The following is a 20,036-nucleotide window of genomic DNA, read 5'->3' as shown; positions in this document are numbered from 1 at the left end:
CAGGAAAAGTTAACCGTTATTTTAGTCATTCGTTCCCAACACTAGTAGATTTGACACTTCACTTTTTCAGTAATGATGGCGCACTTGCGAAAGGTGTTTAGTTTACTGTAACATTTATTTTTATGTAGTGTCGTGAAGTGAAAACCAAGTGTTTTTAATGCCGTACCGCAGGCGCTTCTCAGCCAAGATGCCAGATTTCGACGACGAGGTCACTGTCGTCGATGTGTACGACCTGGCATCGGATATTGGCAAGGAATGCGAGATAATTATTGAAAAATACGGCCCTGACGCCGTTACAGCGCTCCTGCCGAAGGTGATTAATGCGCTAGAGTTGCTGGAGAACTTGGCGGTGAGGAACGAGAAGGAGAACCAGGCGCTGCAGGAGTTGACGGCGAAGATTTCACAGTTGGAGAATGACAAGATAGAGAAGGCAGAATATAGGCAGCGTTTCGAGAAGGTAGGTTGTAGAGGTCACTGTTAGGTAAATAAGTGTTGTTAGTTGGTTTAGAGTGCGTGTTTAGCACGGAATACACGAAACATTGGGTGTTTCGTCACCGTGTGCATCGGCTGCGTTGCAACAGAAGCCAGCGCGCGCTGTTATTGCGCGACAGTGACTCGCTGGAGCTGCCGTTCACGTCTGAACTATAATTGGCCTCTATTAAACCCATTTTTTGTGAGTACACACTGTTTTAAATTTCGAATAACATATACAAACCTCATTTGTGTTTTTTGAGCGGCTTGTCACAGGTTTTATCATGTTTTTATTTTGATGTGTTTGAAAAAAAGTTGTCAGACGTCTTATTGGTTGGTTGAATGGTCAAAGTCTATTTTTTTGAGCTATAAATTACTATTGAAATGATGTAAAACTCATACTAATCTAATCAGTAAATCGTTAAGCATTTTTTCAATGAATTATGCAAATTTTTGTGACTCACTGTACTGTAGAATTGATATAGTTCACTAGCTACCATTAAGAAATACCATCTACTAAAGTGTATTCATTCTACCCATAAATGAAATCGAATGTTAGTAGAAAAATTTTGATAAGAGTAAAATACATGTTTCTTGAAACCACAGTTATAACATCTTTGCTATAGCGGAAACAAAAATACATCATCTATGTAAACTTCAACGGACGTAATTATCACAGGTAATGAGATACAGGCTGGCAACAGAGGAACGTACAGACAGACAGCAAATTCATAGTCATCATCATCCTCTGAGCCTTTTTCCCAATCATGTTGGGGTCGGCTTCCAGTCTATCCGGATTCAGCTGAGTACCAGTGCTTTACAAGAAGCGACTGCCTATCTGACCTCCTCGACCCAGTTACCCGGGCAACCCGATACCCCTTGGTTAGACTGGTGTCAGACTTACTGGCTTCTGACTACCCGTAACGACTGCCAAGGATGTTCAATGACAGCCGGGACCTACAGTTTAACGTGCCATCCGAAACACAGTCAATGGTGTCTAAGATATACTTAGAAAGTACATACAAACTTAGAAAAGTTGCATTGGTACTTGCCTGACCTGGGATCAAACCCACGCCCTCATACTTGAGAGGTTGGTCCTTTACCCACTAGGCCACCACGACTTTTTAGACAGCAAATTCATAGTAATACCCCTTTTTTCCCCATTGAGTATTGAACCCTAAAAATAATAGAATACATTATTTACTGTTCCCAGCAAAACTTGCAGTAGTAAATTAAGTGTATGCAAATGATAAACAATCAAAACTAAGTCTGAGATAATTCTCATCATAATGTTTTTTGATTATACAACAAAAGATAAAATTCACACTGTATGCATGTGTGGGATAGTTTATATACCTATTTGTTTAAACAATGACAGATGACGCATCTAAAATGAGTATACGGTTTTGACATAATCCACCTTATTATAAAACGTGGTTTGATCTGAAGAATAATGGGGAAGTTATGACGAGCACGAAAAGGAAATTTTATCAAATCTTGAAGGCAGCTTAGAGAGTCAGAAAGAATTAAAGTTTTGTTTAGACTATGAGAATGACATATTTAACAGCTTCTAATAGGGCTATTGATTCCCCTGTATAGATAGAGGAGTGTGGAGAATGGATAATAGACTAGATAATAATAAGTATTATTTTATTTTATTTTTAATTAAAAACCGATCAGTGTCATTTACTACCTTGACGTTGGCAAAATCTTCGATACCAACGAAGGAGCCATAAACAAAAAGAAGAAGAAACCGTGGTTTTAAAAAAGTTCCAGCTTTTGTACCACCTTTAAACCACCGTTCCAAACAAAATCAGTGGACTAAAGCTATTACTAAAGCAGGAACTTCTTTAAACCACGTTTTATTATGAGGTGGGCTATGGTATTTTTGACGCGGAGCAAATATGCAGGGCAGCCCACGTGATACTTGTCATACCAGAATGCGCAGCTAAATAGTATCACAACTTCAAGGATACTGCTAGAAAATCTCCCTAGAAATTAGTTAATAACAGGTGAGATATTAGTTAAATGTCAGCCTATTAATTAAGAAATTATATACTTACCTGAAAGACTTGTACTAATTTCCTCAATAATGCTTTATTCTAAGTTAATTAGGAGTGATGTTATTAATAATAGACTATTATGAACTTGCTTCTGCCAGCGGTTTCACCCGCATCCCGTGGAAACCTATGCACGAACCCGGATAAAAAGTAGCCTATAGCCTTCCTCGATAAATGGGCTATCTAACACTGAAAGAATTTTTCGAATCGGACCAGTAGTTCCTGAGATTAGTGTGTTCAAACAAGCAAACAAACAAACTCTTCAGCTTTATAATATTAGTCTAGATTCATTCATTAATTTAGCACAGAACCATTAAGCTACCCTTTAAAAAATATTAATCTGTACTTAATTCTTAATTGCTTAACAGTTCTTTTAAAATACCTTTGCTACTAGTGGCTTCACAATAATCAAAGGACAAAACTTCTCTCAATATTCTATTGAGCATTCGAAAAATTAATGAAACTTTCACTTTTTAAACTAATAATATCAACAATCGATATTGTGATAGAGCAAGCTTTTTGAAATGAACAGGAAAATGTGGTTTTATTGACTAGGTATAAAGGCCCTGCACACTGTAAACTAAACTGTCGCCCGATAGTTGGCTGACAGTTTTTTCTGAAGGTAAATCCAATAAAAGCTTGTAGTATAGTAATTATCGGCACGAATCTTGAGCTCTGACCTACATCTGCGCAGAAGTGATTTATTAGTAAAGAACCAATCCCGAGTGACGGCTATGACGCGATGCACTGCGGGCCAATTACCGCTTTAGCCCGCCCCCGCGCCTCACTTCATACCACAAAAGGAACCCAATAAATTACTTCTCGGTACTCTCTAGGTGAAGGTCAGAGCTCAAGATTCGTGCCGATAACTATAGTCAGACTATACTATAGTCAGTTTGATATCGACTGTCTGATATCATTCATCTCCATTTTATTTAAAAACAACTTAAAGTTTGCAGAGTGCGGAACACTCATATTTAATATATAACTTATGTAATATTGATTTATTTCCTAAAATTTTAGCATCCAAGAACCAGTCTTTCAAGTTTGTGAGATAGCTTAAGTTGTGATGAGAGTATTTTTTTAAGCAACTTCTTGAAAGAGGTTATCAATTTAAACTGTTAATTTTTACACATGTGTGTATTTTTTGCATATTTATCAAATTATCTTTACAACTATTAATCCAGTATGTTTGAATACAACTTTATACATTTTTACTTAAGTCAACTATTTTTGTTTATCAAGTTTACAGCATTAAAAATTAAAATTAAATCAACAACATCCATAAGATAAAAAAACTAAAGTTTGCAAAAAAAGTCTAAATTAGTATAAAAGAATCTCTTTAAAGTAACTTCCTGAGAATATCAATGAAAGGTGTAATCAAAAAATTAAATCTTGTATTACATAAGAGGCATATTGGCAGACAACTTAATAGATAATTGTGTCTAAAAATTTATTATTATGTAAGTGAAAGTTCAAGCTCATTGGAGAGAAAGCTTCGTAAAAGTGTTGCTAATGTACCTTTCAATATAAACTTGTTAGTCTTTAGTACATATTTGGCGCTTCCGATAAAATGTTAGTGTACCTAACTTGATTCATTTGTTGCTGGTCACAACATTTGAATCGGATATAAAATTGAGCTACTGGAATATGTCTGAAAATTTTGTGTAGCGTTTCTATTCTATTGCTTGCTGCACATTTGCACCCAAGAATTCTTTCTATCTGTTAATTTGCTTCCAATCTTTAGGCTGCAAAACAACTTATAGGTATAATATTGGGAACAACCTTAAGACGATGGATAGGATAGAGAGGAACTTTAAACTGGCACAGTAATTTAGTGATTTTAAGCATTGTAAACCCTAATCTACGGAAGAATTCCTCATGACCTAAATTCTTACACTCACACCTTTAGTACGGCATTGTAATGAAAATGTTAGCTCACTAGGAATTTTTCCGCAGATAATACCTAAAATGACTGGCCTATAGAATAGAGATAAATGTTTTAACGATTGTACTTTCATACGCAGTTAACGAGAATGTGGCAAGTCCAATAATATTACTGCTAGGCTGATTACATTTCTTCGAGTCGCGGTTAGACAACAGTATCTACAGTTATTTAATAGGTGATGCACAATTTACAAGGCTTGCAATAACGGAATTTAAGTTTCAATGATATCAAAGTTATGTCCGTCTATTGGCCCGTTTTAAAAGCACCTTTGTAAAGGGAAAATTAAGAGCTAAACCGTCGTAAGATAATATCTTGTATAATTATTGAGGTTTTAATACTTTTGTGTTATTACTTTCGCGAATTCCGATCGCTTCTTTTATATCGACCTTCTTTTTAGCTCGGCCGTTAAAAAAGTAATTAATTACAACAATGAATAATTGCTTCATCTCGGTATTTTATTAATGATTAATTTGGCAACACCTGTTACCTTTCCCTTTTCTCGGTAACCTGCGAAATGAAGAGTATATCTGAATTTAAATGATTTTTCTTTAATGTTCATTTTTCCTGCCTTTCGAGTATTTTTTGAGCTGTTAAACTAGACTCTAGTTTAACGACTGTCTTGATCTTTTTAGACGAGCAAGTAAAATCTTGCATTACCCCCATGACTTGAAGGACACATAAAACCGACGTCCCCGAATGCTACTCAGTAGCAGATATTACAATTCTTCATCAGAGGTCGTTAAAAAAAACCAGAAGGCTCCAGGGCCGTAAAATCTCATACTTACAAACAATCCCACAACTAGGGCGATAGTTTCCACATGACACCCTACCATTCCATATTTGGCAATAACTCGACACCATTTGGAAAGATTTCTGTACTCATGTTACGCGTACATGCCCTATATTTTGTAGAAAGAGATGTAACGATGAAGCCATATCAATACTTCTCTAAATGGCGTGAAGTCTGTCAATTGTATTTCACTGTAATTGGTTGGATCGTTCATTTGACGCCCTCAGGGGGTCGTAATAGCAGAAAATCGATAAAAGCAATTAACTGGTACTTTTCAAGTTACGATTTTCTAAAGGGTTTTCAAAAACTTGGATGGTTTTATCTCCCGATGGACGAAAATTTTGCAATTTTTCTTTCTTTCATCCAAACACTTAAGTGCTTCTCACGGCCATATGCTAATGTGGGTATGTAATCTATGTAATGTGTTCAAGGATTCATATTACATGTTTGTCTGCTACTGTAACTGTTTGTTTTAATCTTTTTTATTCATCTTTGTTTGGTAATCTTTTTAAGTAAAACGTAGGGTCTTTAAACTTTTCTATATTGCCGAAATGGGTCTTTACTTTAACATTTCGAGAAATGATTCAATCGGTACTATTATATGAATGAGCAAATGCGTATCTCGCATATAAATATTTAAATATTAATTTGCCATTAATTTAAATATATATTGCTTTGTTATAGTCTAGATATGTTTCTTCAATGAATGAAACTGACCAGTTTCCAATGAGTCATAATTATGAACTTCAGAACTTAGATATCGGATAAAAAATCTAATACCGCTCATTCAGCATACAGAAAATATTTTAATTGAATTTTATATTTACCTACATTATTGGCTGCCTTTTTGTTTTTCTGTCCTTTTTCAAGGACTATTTTTTCGGAAACTGCTATTTAGATGCCTGCAACTTTTGCAGTGTTCTTTGAGTATATCTGCGGAAACTGAGAGTCATTGAGTTGATTAGTTCTATGCAGTCATTTGAACATGTTTGGCAGCCATTACGGGTGGTTCGAAGCCTGAAAGTAAGACCACCGATGTTACCAGGGGGGCTGGGTTGCCCGAGTAAATGGGTCGTGGAAGTCAGATAGGCAATCGTTGCATGACTCGAAGCCGATCTCAACTTGATTAAGAAAAGGCTAGGCTAATGATGAGTCTCAATGCAATAACACCTGCTGATTCCACCAGCCTAAAATCCCTTCAAGCTACTTGGCAGGAACATAAAAAAATATACATTAGCCTTATGGGTACATTTAGGTACACACGTATTCGTTTTTCCTCTAATCAAAACCGATGTAATAGACAAAACATGAATAACAAAGCATCAAGAATACATTAACTTAGTGCAGTAAAGAATTGAATAATTGTATCTATTCAGTATCCGGTGCATGCATGACTGGTTGCATATTGCATTCTGTTTGCACTTTATGTTCTAGATGACGTTGGTGAGTATTTAAGTCATTACTGACAGTATTAGATCTGTTGTTATCGATTATGGCTTTGTTTGTTGACATATTACTTAACGAGTTGTAAGAAATATAGCTTTAGAAGTTATGACTAATCGAATTATTGTAGTGGTGATGGCCTAGTATACATTTAAAGCACCGACCTCTCAAGTAAGAGAGGGATTTCAATTCGCCGATCCTCGTTAACCAAACGTTGTGATGAACTCTCATTTCTGCGCTCTGCAATGAGTCAGCAAAAATTCTGATGATGATGGATATAAAGGCAAGAAGTGCTTATTCCTAAAACATAAAGATTACCAATCCTCCTATGTACAAACAAATGCCCTTTCATAATAATAATTAACATTTATAATTAGTCTGGATTTGGACCAGCAGCCACGTGCAGAGATAAGCCTACAAACAGACATGCGGTTGGATCTCACATTAGGTATGCATGGATTAGCAGATACCTACATAATTGCTGTTACGTATTCTGTTTGAATTATATTTTTGTCACGTAATTTTGTTATCTGGGCATCTAAAATGTTTGCTATATTCTTGCATTACATTACTCGCTTTTTTAAATTCGTACTTGTTACTATCATCTCATCATCCTCCTGTCCTTATCCAATTTTTTGGGGGTTAGCGCAATACTTCTTCTTCTATATAATGTCATATACTTGTTGCTATCAGTCTAAAAATACCTATCTAGAAGACTCCTGTCCTATTTTTAGTAACCAATCTTTTAGGTTTTAGGTTCACTACCAATGACGTCCAGAAGATTGACCAATATTCAATCAAGAATTTTCTTCCTCATTAGATGCTATAAGACCGTTCAATACTATACTATTATTTCGTATAATGACCTTGTGTCAATGATGAGTCAGATAGATTCTTCAAATGCCATATGCGATACGAAGTCGGATACCTTTCCTCCATTGCTAAGACCTACATTCCTTTCCACCAAAGGTCTGTCATCACGAACCCAGCACCCAAAGTTACCGACAGCCGTAACCGAGTTATGTAAAATATTGCTCCACTACTTACTACAATGAAATGAAAAGTAAAATGCTGGCCTTCGATATTGTTGCTGCTTAAACGTGTAGTTATGTTGGATTTCATTAATGTACGTAAAGTGGCCAAATTATTCCGTTCCAAGTAGTTTGTAGTGGGATATGTGAGTTGCGATCTTTTAGTATGTAGTTCTGTACCTTCTCGCCATATCTTCTCTTCGTAAGACTCTAGTGGCAACGATTTCGTGACGAATAAGATTGGTCATTTCCTCATTAGTAGGACTTCTAGTTCTTAGATTGCGCATTGTCGATCATAAAAGGATTGGTCGATTGTACATTTGTTTGTTTAGTAACTATTAAATCGTTTTGAAGAATTTGATATTTTTTATCTTCTTGTGCAAACAGTATGTCATCGACCACCTGGTTAGCATAATAAAGACGTTTCTAGATTGATAATTTTGCATCTCATGATTGTTTGCCCAATATACAGTCTAGTATCAGCAAATGATTAGAAAGTATTTTTTTCTTTATTATCATAGATAAACTTCTTATCATGATATTGTTACTAGGTATAAGTCACATTTTATAAGAACCTTCGACGTGGATTGTAATGAAAGAGATCTTCTTTCATAACGTGGTTTTAATTTCCAGCGACTTATTTAAAATCTTATTCGTAAACAAAGTTAGCTTTGGTTACTCCTCATAACATGAGATATCTGTCTTTTCTTTTCATTTCGATTCAGCCAGAGATTTACAGAAATGTGTAAACATTTTAAGCAATAAATCATTTCTACAAACATTTTGACACTTCAATATATCTCTGTGTACAGAAATTGTGGTAAGCCATCATAATAGGATGATGCAGCAGCTTTGACCAGATGAGATTAACAGTAGACTGGGCCTGCTGGTTTAATTTAACGGAAAGCGTTCGCCCTAATTGCTGTGTAAGTAACTGGCGGATTAACTTGCGGTCCGTATGATCAGTTAATTATTGCGGTAACTGGCAGATCACATGTGGATTTAATTTTAGGTTGATGACCTGAGATCGGCGATAATTAGTAGTAGCTTTATAGATTGGTTGACCTATGATAAGCTAAACTAGATATGTTTTCCTTAAAGGGTCCTCATATTTTATGAGAATTCTTGTAAGTGCTCAAAATTACGTGTGCGTTCGCGCAGCGGAATGTTGTTGAATTTAAAGATTTTAATTATGCAGATAATTAGTGTAAGACGTCCTATAATTGTGTATGGTAAATAAAAATTTGTGTATGCAGCCGTTGTGGAGAAATTCACCAAAAACAGATTCCGCTGGGCGAACGTTGGCGAACGTTGTCCTGGCGGAACTTTTTTTAATCCATAGACTTTAGAAGAAAAGAGATGTGTCCGAAAATTAGTGTGTATTTGTGTATAATTGATTATGTATGAATGAAATCAGTGCATGCATAAACTTCGGAGAAATTCAAGTTTCCGCTACGCGAACGTTTGGCCATTAGCTAGTTTTCATATAAAGCGCTTACATAGAGAGTTGTAGATTTTTACATACGTTGTTTTGAATTTGTTTATATTTGTTTAAAAAACAGATTTAGAAAAAGTCGTAGGGTTTAAAAGATAAAAATATAAACGTAAAATACACTTATTAGGTCTTAGTTCTTAAAGTATGCAGTTTGGGGTCTAGATTTTCACGTTTACACAAACCTTGTAAGTGTCTCCAACATGTTGCCAAGTATCAATGATGTTCCGTAAGTAATTAAAAAGTTATAGGATATTTTACCATGAATAGATCACTGTTTACAAAGCAGTCGAATATCACGACGTTCTAAAGGAATTGCATGGTAAAATGTATGCCAATAATTAGTTTAATCATTCAACTATTCACTTGCAAAATTCCATGTCATTACATTCAGTAATTAAAGAAAGACAATTATAATACTGACGGAGCATCGAAACCCTACATAATCCGACCAAGCTCGGATAGCTACAAAAAAGCGGCCGTGACATATGTCTAAGCAACGTTCTTAACTTGGTAGGTTAGTATTTATTAATATGGTACAGTTGCGTACACAAGCGTTAGGATAAAATAAAACAATTGTATTTCTTGATTGAAAAATATTTTTTTAATAATAATGCCACTATCTACGATAAAAATAAATCTTCATAAATCAATTAACAAGTACTTCTCTATTTAAATATCCGTGTACAAAAATATTTTTATTATTATTACTTACATAAATTACTTAACTACGTGATTAAAAATAACGTTAATAAACGTTACGTATTTTAACTAAAATGTCGTAGATAGTGGCGTTATTATTAAAAAAAATATTTTTCATTCAAGAAATGCAATTGTTTTATTTTTGCCTAAAGCTTGTGTACGCAACTGTACCATATTAATAAATATACTAACCTTCCAAGTTAAGAACGTTTCTTAGACATATGGCACGGCCGCTTTTTTGTAGCTATCCGAACTTGGTCGGATTATGTAGGTTTTCGATGCTCCGTCAGTATTATAATTGTCTTTCTTTAATTACTGAATTTAATGACATGAAATTTTGCAAGTGAATAGTTGAATGATTAAACTAATTATTGGCATACATTTTACCATGCAATTCCTTTAGAACGTCGTGATATTCGACTGCTTTGTAAACAGTGATCTATTCATGGTAAAATATCCTATAACTTTTTAATTACTAACGGAACATCATTGATACTTGGCAACATGTTGGAGACACTTACAAGGTTTGTGTAAACGTGAAAATCTAGACCCCAAACTGCATACTTTAAGAACTAAGACCTAATAAGTGTATTTTACGTTTATATTTTTATCTTTTAAACCCTACGACTTTTTCTAAATCTGTTTTTTAAACAAATATAAACAAATTCAAAACAACGTATGTAAAAATCTACAGCTCTCTATGTAAGCGCTTTATATGAAAACTAGCTAATGGCCAAACGTTCGCGTAGCGGAAACTTGAATTTCTCCGAAGTTTATGCATGCACTGATTTCATTCATACATAATCAATTATACACAAATACACACTAATTTTCGGACACATCTCTTTTCTTCTAAAGTCTATGGATTAAAAAAAGTTCCGCCAGGACAACGTTCGCCAACGTTCGCCCAGCGGAATCTGTTTTTGGTGAATTTCTCCACAATGGCTGCATACACAAATTTTTATTTACCATACACAATTATAGGACGTCTTACACTAATTATCTGCATAATTAAAATCTTTAAATTCAACAACATTCCGCTGCGCGAACGCACACCAAAATTACTTCTTATTTCAGACAGTCTGGTTGTTACGAGGCTTTCATAAATCACTTAAAAGCTAGCTTTAGTATAGTTTTATAAACTTTTATGAGGATACGTGAGATTCTTCACAGCTTAAGCATTAGGTAAGTCTGCACTACAAATATCTTCATTCTTTTCACAAACAGACCCCAGCTAACAAAATCCGTCGGTTCCAAATCAATAAATAAAACGGATAACAGAGAAATCTATGGGCACTGCTGGCGCCCATTGATTGATGTGCACATCTAAAATACGATTAAATTGATCGCCTCGTTTTCCCGATATTTGCTTATGAAGAAAATGTTGAATTGATTGAGGTTATAATGGTAGAGAATTGCAAGTTTGAATTCAAAGGACTTGAAGAATTTTGAGGTGAAAGCTCACTCAGCATCTTTTGAAAGGTCACTTAACATCTTTTTTTGAAGATTCATGTAAGACATTTGGATAAAAAATTTAAGGAGTCCTCGAGAGGAGGCGTGACAATGCTATGATTAAAACAAATCAAAACATTGTAATCTACATTGGATAGTTTTCAATATAAATCACTATACTCGTTATATCTTTAGATGGAAATATCAGCAGATTTCCAGGCTAATTGGGAACTCAATATAAAATAGAGAACACGGGTCACTGACAGAATCAGACAATAATTGGCGATACACAGAATGCGGAAGCGAGTGCTTCAGCATTCTGCAGACTACCCATCCCAAACAGGCTCCTTTTATTTATAAATAAACTCAACAATACCTTATTCCTCTTGCCCGACCTCGGAATTCCAAATTCGTAAATTAAAAAGAGAATGCCAACCATAGGCTCGGCATATCTTTCGAAGAAATTTTGTCGCTACCCACCTATTTGTTAAAGAGAGCAAATCATTGCGATACGTTGCGATAATACGACATTTTGTTAAAGAAAATTATACATACATTGCTTGACAAAGTAGTTACTACATTTCATGTATTTTACGTAATGACCGAATGCAATCAGTTGCGGTAATGCTTAAGAGCTGTTTAAGAAATAATGGTAATAATAATGGTTCGAGGAAAAAAAAATGTGGGTATTATCGACATGGTCGGTTAGTGCTGAAATTGACTGGTTAATGTTAGCTAGCGTTTTGTTATGTGCATATCGTTTGGTTTTCAATAGGAAATCCGTATGTTTCGTATTCGCGGTTTTACCAGTGAGTCGTTTTCTATGAAACTGTAGAGATATCTTAAGATTAAAATTATGGTGTTTTTTATTCAGGTAAATTAAGTGAGTAATAAATGTGCGAAATGGCCGGTGATAATGGTGATGGTTGTTTTTCTAATACTTAGTAGTTTTCTTTTATGATGTCGAGTAAGTATTTATAGTAATAATGTGTTTGCATATTGGGTCATTATTGCGCAATGAAGTTATTTGTCGTGAGTTCTGTGGGCAGACATCTTGACTAGTCAAGTAAACAACAATCTAGTCCTTTTAATATGTAACAGTAGAGCGTAATGGCCCTGAATCGACAGGATACTTACTGCTCTAAAAATATACAGAAATCTCGAGGAAGAATCATTCCATAGCTGTTTAGCGGCGCCAATTTTCCCACGGAAGGATCTAGAAGACCGAAAAAGTTGGTAAAATTCTATACTTAAATAGATTTATATCTCTATAAGCTAGAACAATTCCATCCCAAAATGTAATTAAAAAACCTTTAAGCAAGTTCAATTTTCTCACATGCCAAATTCCGAAGAAGTTGTTACAGCCGTTTGCGTAACAACAAATAACGTAATTGAATTAGTGACAGAATTAGCACAAACAAAGCACCGGTAAATGGCATAAGTCCGTAAACATTGGCCACAAGTGTAACCATTGTTCGCAGAGGAAATGCATCAGTATTACACGACCTTGACCGGTGATATTGAAAGTTGGTACTAGACTAGTCATTTTATAATAACGTTCAAAGCGTAATACCTAAGTCCTCTAGATAAAGTAGTGTCAGAAACTTAAAATGAAGATGCCCGGACGAAATTAAACTTCGAGAAAATTCTAATTTTAAAGGAAAAAGGAAGCCTTGATATTGATTTGGGTCTGGTAATTTTGTGAAAGAGGGATGGGAAATTATGAGGAGTATTCAAAATGTATGGTGCCTTATAGCCAGATGAAAAAGGAGAAAAAAAACTAGATGTTGAAGTTTCTAAAAGCATAGCAGAATATCACTGCAATCGTTAATCAAAAAAGAGATGCTAAAACCACCCTCGACGCTCGTGACAAAACATATTCACCTGAGCGTCAGCTAGTATTGAATATGGATCGGACGAATATAGGACAAAGATATCGCTCGGATACCCCATACGTTTCTTGCTACTATGCTGATTTATTCAGATTGATCCGCTACTGTGGTCCGCTATGAATAGAGGGATACCCTTTCTCGAACGTTCTGAGAAGCGACTAAACGGTTTTATGAAGATGGACGGGGATCTAACTTCATAATCCTATTACGCACAAATTGCAGAGGGGACCGTGACGATGATGTTTATGTAATTTTAAAGGTAGTAATATGTGACGCAAATTGTCAACAATGAATGCGCAAAATTAATTTTCACAGTCAGACCACTGAACTTGTTTACAACATTTTCCAATATTTTCCGGTTTCCTTTTAACGTCGATTTCCCCAATCGAAAAGTGGAACTTATTTATGAAGTCCTGTAGATTACGATCACATTGAAATACCACTCCAATGAAGTGACTCCTGTTTACCGATCTGGAAAAGGGCAGGAAATTATTCGCACAAAGTTGTTCAAAAAATTAAGCCAACCGAATATTTGCGTTGTTAGGAACGAGCGCCTGAACTTAATGAGAAGTGACGTCATTTAGATTTGTGGGAGTCGAGGGACGGTCAAGCCTGTCTGTCAGTTTATTACTACGGACACTAAGTTTCATATTTTATGATGCTAGAGCGAATTCGCAGTGGCTTCGGACTGCCAATTCTAAAGCAAGAATTTGTGAGCATGGCTGTCACGGTTCAGTGTTTGTCTGTATTATATTGTTGTTAAACATAATAGATAATTTCTTTCTTTTGTTTGGGCAATATCTTAGTCTGAATGGCTATATTTGTATATTGAGGTTGGAGTGTTATTAAAATGGATTCTATGGGCGGAGCGAGAAAGTTCCAAAATCTATCCATGTTCCTTCAAATTGTTATTTACCTCCAGTCTTTCAAACAATCTCCTAACTCTATATGGATCAGAATGGCTCTAATTTTAGACCCCTTCAAACATTGACGAAAATTTATTGATAAACTTTGACGTTGCTGGGATCCATGTTACCCTGTATTATAATACTAGCCATCTACCCGCGGTTTCACCCGCGTTGCTTGAGAACTACTGCCCTTATCGGGATAAACTCGGTAAGAGTGTAGCTTTAGCTTTTAACAGTGAAATAATTTTTCGATCAGTAGTTTCGGATTAGGTACAAGCAAACAAAAAAATGTTTCCTCTTTTTCATTTTAATATACATAGGCATATTGTTATAACGGTCCATGGGAGACTTTTAGCAATAAAACTGTCCGTTATGCATTTGATTATGTATTCATTCATCAATCAGCACGCTTGGCTGGTTCAACTCATTAGCTGTTGAATTGTATGTCTTAGCACATAGCCAGTGAAATTGAACATCTGTCACGAACGTATTTGTTATATTCAGAGAATACGTGAAAAAATAATAATTCTGTATCAGATATGGAGTCGTAACAAGTAGGAATGTTACGTGTCTTCAGTGTGATGTACTCGTTTATATCGATGACATGTTTATTGTTACTAAGTGTGTTTGCTATTTTATTGTAACTGCCAATAGCTTTAAATCATCTTTGTGCTAAAGTATTTGCATGCCAGTAATTATCACTTAGAGCGTCCATCCTCGTAATCAGTACAAAATCCTAATTAATAAAAGCTCCGTTTTTTGTGACTTGAAAACTGTTTATAATTAAACGAGGTGAGAGATGAGGCAATTATAGTGACGAATATTTTGTTCGAACAATCTGCATTATTCGTCAGTTGAACAATTAACACGGTTGGTTGGGTCACGTTTTAATATCAGAACTGATGCTTCCAATAATGGTATTTATTGGATTCGTTTCTGAATATAAATCCAGAACATAGGTCTCGAAAGGGCTTTTATAAATATGTACATTATATTTTATATCAGTAGCCACCAGAGACTGTTATGTCTATGCTTCGTACGACCCAGTGAAATCCTTTTTGGATTTAGCTTTTACATAAGCGTATTTAGGCGATTTAGGAATTCCAGTAACCATTTCATTAAATTCCCGTTTGCGGTCCCTATGTTTGATGTGCAAACATCAACGCATGAGGGTTTATTTTTTAACGTCCAACCTAGTTAACCGTGATTGGGCTTTATTGGTTTACCGGCCGTGTAAAGCGTGGCTTTTGATTAAAATCTCGATATACTGGCTAAAAGGCTACCGGGCTATGAATTTGTAAGTAGTTGAAACAGGCCCATGGAGTGTATTTAGGCGTGATTGATTTGTTCGGCGCGGTAAATTGAATTGGGTTGAAAACTGGCCTTTTATTTCTAAACCGAAAATTATAGAGCTACCTTTTAATAACGGCTTTCAGTAATATGAAAGCTGAAACAAACTTTGTTTCATTTTCAAAGTAGAGAGTTCTCTAGCTAGGTAAAACTTTTCGGTCTAATTTTATTCGGATGCTTTGAAGACTCCTCGCCACTGATTAATCTACAGTGTACACGCAATATCTTCTAATCTGTAATCTGTGTTATATACTATCCATTCCAAAAAGTATTTATGCCAATACTAGACTTGAAGTCTCAGTCTATGTAGATGTTACATTCAAAATTCTTGAATGTTTTTTCCTTTGTTTCCCAGGAAATAGAAGCAATCGAAGAACAATGGCGGACAGAGTCAGCGGAGCTGGTGACTGCCGTGGCAAGACTACAAGACGAGAACAAACGTCTACGGAGAACTATCAATGCGCCTGCAGACGGTAAAAATTTAAACTTTTTGAGGGATTCTAAAGGACAAGATCTGTGTGTCATCTTCCAATGATGGTGGGGCTGTCTTGTGAAATCTTGCGCCGTTTCCATGTCACAGTGCCAATTATAGACGAAGTCACATTCCTTTTTGATTTCTTGATCATCAGTCAGTACTACCGCTCGTGTCCTAGTAGAAAAGACTATACTTATTTTCTAGTGTTAGTATAATTTTCACTGCCTTGTCCGTCAACATTACTTTTTCCCACTAGATTTTTAGACAAATCTACGATTATTAGTTTTATCATCGACAAAGTCAAATAGTTCACCTACATAACATTCAGACAGCTCCATTTTATCTCATAACACCCACGAAATTGTCATCCGCACAAACCTCTATCTTCGAGCCTTCACGCATTTTTTGAGGCCTTTCCAAAAATAAAAGTTAGTGCCTACCGCCCACATCGTGTCTGATTAGATTCCTTCTCGGTCTAGCCTTATGCGTCCCTAGAGACGGCCTGACTTTATTCCCAGTTGTGGAATGATTGACTTGCCCTAAAAGATAAGTGTTTGTGGTCACTACAGAGTAGCTATCAATGTTTATATTCTATTAATAAGATATCAGAGAAAGTACTAGATCAGGCAAGTTCCATTGCAACTTTTCTAAGCTTGTATGTACTTTCAAAGTGTATCTTGGATGATAAATGACTGATTAAATTTGAAGGAAAACATCTCAAGGAAACTTGGACAATGATGTCTGGAATCACCAACACGCATCGTGCAAGCGTGATTATTAATGCTCAATCGTTCTCTGTGTTAGATAGAGGCCTGTGCCCTGCAGTGGGACGATAAAAAGGCTGATCTTGACTCTTTCCTTTTAATTTTCATAACTACAGATATAGTTTTCTCAGGTTCTCAGTATTTCGTTTGAAACACGGAATATTAATACGTAGTACTAGACACGAGTGTGATACACTCACGTGCTTAAAATCCAGGTCGCTATTCATTAATATTTTAACATATTTGAATAGGGTGAGTTCTGAAATTCTGGCTACTATGAAGCATAAAACAGTTTTCATTTCAATATGTTAATTAAAAATGTGCAGATTGGAAGATATTTTCGGACTGACCCATTTTTATTATTGAACATTCGTCATCCATCTGCCGAACCTTTTTCCAACTATGTTAGGGTCAGCTTCCAGTTAAACCGGATGTAGCTAAGCACCTATTTTACAAGGAACCTCCTCAACCTAGTTACGCGGGTAACCCGATACCCCTTGATAAGTCTGGTTGTCAGGCTTACTGGCTTCTGACTACTCGTAACGACTGCCAAAGATGTTCAAATGACAGCCGGGACCTACAGTTTATCGTGTCCTCCGAAACACGTACATTTCATTAATTGCGTATATTTGTGTAGCAGTGAATAAAAAATGGACAAAGCTATATTTGGTGGTACAACGTTTTCTGATTAGTTTTGTCCGAGTTTTGATGTAAAAGTGTTTCCTTTGGGACTGCTGAGCTTCATAGGTCGGACATTTCTCGTTTGTTATTGACAAAAAAGTTTTAGATAAAAATATATCCGTCCTTTGTAGAAATATGCAGTAACTTGTTACGATTTAGATTCTCAGTACAAAACAAAGACGCATTTGCAAACTAAAATAGGCTAAATCATTTTTATCTGTAAAGAAAATATTAATATCAATAACACAAATAGCTGAAGAAAATATTTCGGATATAAGGAGATAACGGTGATAAAAATTGATGCCAATTTTCTTATGTATGCTTTCAAAATAGTAGTCTAGATTCAAGTTTTTCCTTTTTGATGTTTTATTATATAGAGGTATAGATAGTTCAACTCAGATTTGCGCGCGGCCCTATGTGTGTGTCGGCTTGTAAATATACAACTTTCGTTCGTGTGACAGTGACGTCGTCCGAGCATGACGTGTTCTTATCGCTTTTTCTTATGGGTACAGTCGTTTACAAAAATGTCTAGTTCTTCACGGAGAAAATGTTTAAGGAGTCAGGTAGCGTTTCAAAAAATGAAACAACATTCAAAGCTTTTTATTATTACATTTTACAGTTTTTCATTATTTTCTCATACGTTTTTTTCAAATTGACATTGACAGTACCTAAGAAATAAATGAGGTGAAATATCTAAGATGAATTAAATACTTCTTACATATTTTCTAGCTCGGGGTACGAGGACAATAAATAAAAGTGTGGACTAAAAATGCAAAATTCATCATTTGATTTTTCAAGGAGCGATTCAGAATCATTATAAATAAATAAACATTAAATTACGTAATAACTGTTTTCTTTAAACAGCCGTAACCCCTAAATAACTGTATTTGTACCCGACTGTACCTCTTGTCACGCACACAAAGTCACTGTATATGTACAAGGGTTACCCACACATAAGGCCGCGCGCAAGACTGAGTTGAACTTACTATATATGTATATATTCCTTGTTTCTTAGAATACTTAATATGAACACTAAACATTTCAATCTTTGATACTAACTGCCACAAAGAATGTTCGCGTACACTCGCTTTTCTTAGGAATTTCCATTTTGAAAGCAAACTACTGAAATGGAATATTTTCTTGTGAATGTGTGTGTGCACACATTCCTCTTTGCTAAAAGAAGTTTTCCCATGTAACATTTAATTTGAGAATTCTCTCTAGGTTTTCTGGGCCTGTTTTTTCTGCAAGCTAGTTGAATTTACTATTTTGTCATCTAGCTATCTGAAATAAAATTATAAGTATTTGAACTGATATGTACAAAGAAAAATCACATATTTACTCAGTGTAGAACAGAGTTCAGATTTGTGGAAGTTTTGGTCTTTTACCCTTCTTTCAAGATGGATTACAATGTCTTGAATGTTACCAGTAAATGTTCACCAAGAAGAATTATGACATTACAACATGCATAATTGTTAATTTATCTTCTGCTTTCCACAAAATATTGTATTAAACACAGCTGAACTTCCTCACCTTTGCCACCATATCGTGTGAAGATGACTTCCTTACAAAACATTGTCCGTCTTCATAAGAACATGGTCCCACACGATGATATCTTACATTGAGTAACAGTAACAATGGTGTTATTACATCAATTCGTGCTGTATTACAATTTCCTTATGTGGTAACATGTCCTTTCTCTTATGGTCTAATACCGTCAGCCTGCGCGGTTTTATCTGCGTGCTGTGTGAATTAGTCTGCGCACCTGGATAAAACTCATAGCGTTCCTCGATAAATCAGTCCTGTAGTTCTTGAGCAAACAACTTTCCTCCTTTCTTTTCCTTTCCTGAATAAACTTTACACCGCTACTGTTACTGTTACAGCCTTTTTTATCGTCCCTCTGCTGGGCTGCGGCCTCCTCTTTCACGGAGAAGGATTGAGAATTAATCACCACGCTTGCTCAATGCGGGTTGGTGATTTCAGACTTTATAGTCCAGGTTTACCTTCACCTTTTTATCAGCCATTGGTGACCAAGATATACTTAGAAAGTACATACAAACTTAGAAAAGTTGCATTGCTACTTGCCTGACCTGGAATCAAACCCACACCCGAGAGGTTGGTTCTTTACCCACTAGGACACCACGACTTTTACAACATTGGTATTCCCGTAGTATCGATGTGCTTTAAGTATGCATCACTTGAAAGTGATGGTGTTTTTAGTATAGGCCATTACCGTTTTAATGGGAAGTCGGGCTTGATCGCTTTGCTTACATTGCGAGGTCGGCTGATAGTCACTTTTTGTGATATATCAGGCATTCCATGGACATCCGGGTGTAGTGGAATTTTAGTCTTTATGACTTTTATTTGCTCTTCATTTCAAATTCGGCCTGGAATTTTGAATTAAAGGCTAATTTGACTAGGAGCTGAAAACAGTTGGTAGAGAACTTAATCCTTTAGTTTTTTTTTTATTTAAGTCCAAACTTTTCCTTAATCAAAACAATTTAAAAGTTTAAAGCAATAAGTGACTGTAACTATAACAGCCTTTTTTCGTCCAACTGCTGGGCACAGGCCGCCTCTCAC

General features: G+C 35.6%; 1 protein-coding gene across 2 annotated transcripts in view; it reads left to right on the top strand.

Annotated features, from left to right (window-relative positions):
- Positions 1-67: 67 nt before the first annotated feature.
- The window catches only part of LOC124639309 (RILP-like protein homolog), a 63,135-nt gene continuing 43,166 nt past the window's right edge, over positions 68-20,036 (top strand). For both annotated transcript variants that reach the window (XM_047176591.1, XM_047176592.1), the window contains exons 1-2: positions 68-457; positions 15,895-16,012. In XM_047176591.1, the coding sequence (XP_047032547.1) occupies positions 158-457; positions 15,895-16,012 (418 nt within the window). In that variant the 5' untranslated portion in view covers positions 68-157. The remainder of the gene's footprint in view (positions 458-15,894; positions 16,013-20,036) is intronic.

This window comes from Helicoverpa zea, chromosome 19, assembly GCF_022581195.2.
Source record: "Helicoverpa zea isolate HzStark_Cry1AcR chromosome 19, ilHelZeax1.1, whole genome shotgun sequence".
Taxonomy (NCBI): Eukaryota; Metazoa; Arthropoda; class Insecta; order Lepidoptera; family Noctuidae; genus Helicoverpa; species Helicoverpa zea.
The sequence above is the reverse complement of the archived record's forward strand: the minus strand, read 5'-3'. Positions and strand labels throughout refer to the sequence as shown.